The 4,265-nt window shown below is 63.6% G+C and overlaps 1 protein-coding gene across 1 annotated transcript in view; it reads right to left on the bottom strand.

Moving 5' to 3' along the window:
• The window catches only part of PRDM16 (PR domain containing 16), an 82,425-nt gene that overhangs the window by 30,590 nt on the left and 47,570 nt on the right, over positions 1–4,265 (bottom strand). The window contains exon 12 of the mRNA XM_005874318.2: positions 317–486. Coding sequence (XP_005874380.2) covers positions 317–486 — 170 coding nt within the window. The remainder of the gene's footprint in view (positions 1–316; positions 487–4,265) is intronic.

Here is a 4,265-nt window from a genome sequence, read left to right as displayed (position 1 = left end):
GCTCCCCTGGGCTGTGCTCCCCTGGCTGTGTCTCCTGGGGGTGCTCCCCTGGGCTGTGCTCCCCTGGCTGTGTCCCCTGGGGGTGCTCCCCTGGGCTGTGCTCCCCTGGGGTGCTCCCCTGGCTGTGCTCCCCTGGGCTGTGCTCCCTTGGGAGTGCTCCCCTGGGGGTGCTCCCCTGGCTGTGCTCCCCTGGCTGTGTCTCCTGGGGGTGCTCCCCTGGGCTGTGCTCCCCTGGCTGTGTCTCCTGGGGGTGCTCCCCTGGGCTGTGCTCCCCTGGGCTGTACTTCCCTGGGAGTGCTCCCCTGGGGGTGCTCACCTGGCGCGTGCTCGTGCTCGTGTTTCTTCAGGTGCCGGTCCAGGTTGGTCTGCTGCCCGAAGCAGCGGCTGCACAGGTGGCACTTGAAGGGCTTCTCCTTGTTGTGGATGTTGCGGACGTGCCGCTGCAGGTTGGAGGAGATGCTGAAGGACCGGTCGCAGTACTTGCACCTGCGGGACACACACCCTCAGAGGCGGCCCCGCGGCCGGCGGCCCCGCCCCGTGGTCCTGAAGGCACGGCAAGGCCGTGCCAGGAGCAGGTATTCGACCTTGACCTGCGGGCAGCGAACCATGTTGGGGTGTGCCCTAGCTGGAGGTGGGGCACCAGGTGGGGCCGTGCCCCTGGGTGTGCAGCGCCCAGACTCCCCAGCGTCTGTGTCCTCCCGGTGGTGCGTCACCCAGCTCGGTGGCCTCACGCCTGGCACGTCCACCCACAGGGCGACGTGCTCCCAGCAGCCTCAAGGGGGCAGCATCTCACCATGGAAAGACGCTCAGCTGGTCCAGGGAAGGGGGGCCAGTAGACAGCTCCCCGCAGACCCCGACCTGGCGCGGGGGGAGGACAGCTGGGTCCTCGCGGGCCCTCGGGCTAGTCCCACCCCCCACTGGGTCCTGAGCTTGCTACATCGGTTGGGGGGAGGGGGCTCCCAGCCTTGTGGTCCGGCTGCTTCCTCTGCAGGGACCACGATGACCACAGGGTCCCCTTTGACTGGGGGGCAGCCCAATGTTCAGCTCATCTGTGTGCCCCGTGGGCACCACCCGCAGCCCGCGCGGTGCAGGGGCTTCTGCCGTGCCCGCCAGAACATTCCGCTGACGCCCCTTATCCGAACCCCGCGCAGACTGAGAGGGAACAGCCGTGCCGCACAGCGGAGGCACCTGTGACGTGACGCCCCCGTGGGTGTGGGACCCTCGGGCGGGGCCTGGCCTTCACGCCCACTCTCACGACCCCCATACTGAGGGTGAAACAAGAGCTAGCGACGTGAGCTGTGAGCGTGGGAAGCAAGACACCCCGCCAGACACAGGGTGAGAGCCAGGGCCCCAGAGGGTGACCGGAAAGTCACCGTGCTGCCCCCTCCTGGTGGTGGAAGACCAAGCAAGGCCGGTGACTGACAGGTGCTCCCACCTGCACTGTGTCCAGCTAAAGCCGCACTGTGTGTATGTGCATGTGTGTGTGCACACGGTGCACGTGTATTATTGTGTACACGTGTGCCCATGCACACGTGGGTGCACACGGTGCAGGTGTATTATTGTGTACATGCGTGCCCATGCACACGTGGGTGCACACGTCAGTGTGTACATGTGTGCCCATGCACATTCTGGTACGCGTGGGTGTGCAGACATGCGTGCACACAGTACATGTGTGTTAGTGTGAACATGTGGACACGTGTGTGCGTGTAGTGTGGGTGCATGCACACATGTGGTGCATGTGCACACTGTACACGTGTGCCCATGCACACGTGGGTGCACACGGTGCAGGTGTATTATTGTGTACACGTGTGCCCATGCACACGTGTGTGCACACAGTGCAGGTGTATTATTGTGTACACGTGTGCCCATGCACACGTGTGTGCACACGGTGCAGGTGTCAGCGTGTACATGCGTGCCCATGCACATTCTGGTACGTGTGGGTGTGCAGACATGCGCGCACACAGTCCATGTGTGTTAGTGTGAACATGTGGACACGTGTGTGTGTGTAGTGTGAGTGCATGCACACATGTGGTGCATGTGCACACGGGCACAAACAAGTGCTCCGGTCTTTGGAACTCGGCCAGGGGCCCTGTCAGTCTCTCTCTGTCTGATGGTGTCAGGCTCCCACTGCAGCCCTGCTCCTTAGGCGGCTGCTCAGCCCGGGTCTGGGCCCGCGCGGTGCAGGGGCTTCTGCCGTGCCCGCCAGAACATTCCGCTGACGCCCCTTATCCGAACCCCGCGCAGACTGAGAGGGAACAGCCGTGCCGCACAGCGGAGGCACCTGCGACATGACGCCCCCGTGGGTGTGGGGCCCTCGGGCGGGGCCTGGCCTTCACGCCCACTCTCACGACTCCCATACTGAGGGCGAAACAAGAGCTAGCGACGTGAGCTGTGAGCGTGGGAAGCAAGACACCCCGCCAGACACAGGGTGAGAGCCAGGGCCCCAGAGGGTGACCGAGAAGTCACCGTGCTGCCCCCTCCTGGTGGTGGAAGTCCAAGCAAGGCCAGTGACGGACAGGTGTCCCACCTGCACTGTGTCCAGCTAAAGCCGCACACTGTGTGTATGTGCATGTGTGTGTGCACACGGTGCAGGTGTATTATTGTGTACACGTGTGCCCATGCACACGTGTGTGCACACGGTGCAGGTGTCAGCGTGTACATGCGTGCCCATGCACATTCTGGTACGTGTGGGTGTGCAGACATGCGCGCACACAGTCCATGTGTGTTAGTGTGAACATGTGGACACGTGTGTGTGTGTAGTGTGAGTGCATGCACACATGTGGTGCATGTGCACACGGGCACAAACAAGTGCTCCGGTCTTTGGAACTCGGCCAGGGGCCCTGTCAGTCTCTCTCTGTCCGATGGTGTCAGGCTCCCACTGCAGCCCTGCTCCTTAGGCGGCTGCTCAGGAAGGACACGTGCAAGGCCAAGCCGGCCCCCTCCCGGGTCTGGGCATTCATCCCCTGCCCACCCAGCAGGCGGGCCGGGCTGAGCTGTGCCTGCCCCGGTCTGCGCTGCGCTCGCTCGCTCACACGGCGCCCCTTTCCTTGTTTCTGTCAACAAGTCCCTGGAGGGCAGCGTGGGACCTGGAGAAGCGGGGTCCTGAGTGGGAACGAGGCTGCAGGGCGTGTTCCCAGGCAGGAGGTCAGGACCTCGTGGGATCCTCCCTCCGGCCTCTGGGGGGCTGGATGGGTGGGTGGCCAGGCCCTCTGTGGGCCACAGAGTCCCGAGTGGCCTCCCGAGTTCTAAGGAGGGGGTGGAATGGCCCCGGGCAGCGTCCCACCCCACACAGGGCCACACCCCAGGGAGAAATGCTGTCAGTAACTGTCAAGAAAGGGACAGAATCTCAGTAAATGGCCCAGACAAACAAGCCTGTTTGAAACTTAGGGGAGCGGCAGCCCAGGGCTCCGGGGAGCAGGGCCTGCGAGCAGCTGGGATTTGCCTTGTAAATAAGCTGACAAGTGGCGACTGAAATTTATGGCCGCGCCGCATAGAATAACAACACCACTGCGCCCGCCAGGAACGAGCAGATGGCGGCTACGGTGGCGGGTGGCGAGGGCCTGCAGGGGACCTTGCCATGACCGTGTCAGCCCTAGTACTCAGCTAAGGAGGAAGGAGGGACCCAACCCTAGTACTCAGCTAAGGGAGGAAGGAGGGACCTAGCCCTAGTACTCAGCTAAGGGACGAAGGAGAGACGCCTGGGCCCAGCACGGGCGTGGGGCTTCACGCAGATGCAGGACGGGAGCCCGGGAGGAACCGGACTGAAGGTGGGAGGCGTGTGTCCTGGGGCGGGAATCCCAGGTCCCCCCAGGCCAGGGCAGCCTGGGAACCTCGCCTCCACCGTGTGACTCAAGGCCCCGCCAGCGCCAGGACGGGGAAGAAGGCAGCCCTCAGCCCTAATTCAGTCTTTTTGTTGTTGTTAATCCTCATCCGGGATATTGTCCCACTGATTTTTAGAGAGAGCAGGAGAGAGGGGGAGAGACCAGATGTGAGAGAGACACATCGATGGGTTGCCTCCTGCACGCCACCTGACCAGGGCCCGGGCCGGGGAGGAGTCTGCAACCAAGGTACGTGCCCTTGGCCGGAATCGAACCCGGGACCCTTTGGGCTGCAGGCCGACGCTCTACCCACTGAGCAACACCGGCCAGGGCTCTAACTCAGTCTTCATGTCCCTCTATCCTCATCTCAACAAGGCCTGCGCACGGAGCTGCAAGGACGGGGTCTCAGGCTCCTTCCTTCCCGCCGCACTCTGACCAGGAGACGCC

The sequence above is a fragment of the Myotis brandtii genome, unplaced genomic scaffold (assembly GCF_000412655.1).
Source record: "Myotis brandtii unplaced genomic scaffold, ASM41265v1 scaffold434, whole genome shotgun sequence".
NCBI classification, from domain to species: Eukaryota; Metazoa; Chordata; class Mammalia; order Chiroptera; family Vespertilionidae; genus Myotis; species Myotis brandtii.
Note: the sequence above shows the minus strand (reverse complement) of the source record. Positions and strands in the feature narration are given on the sequence as shown.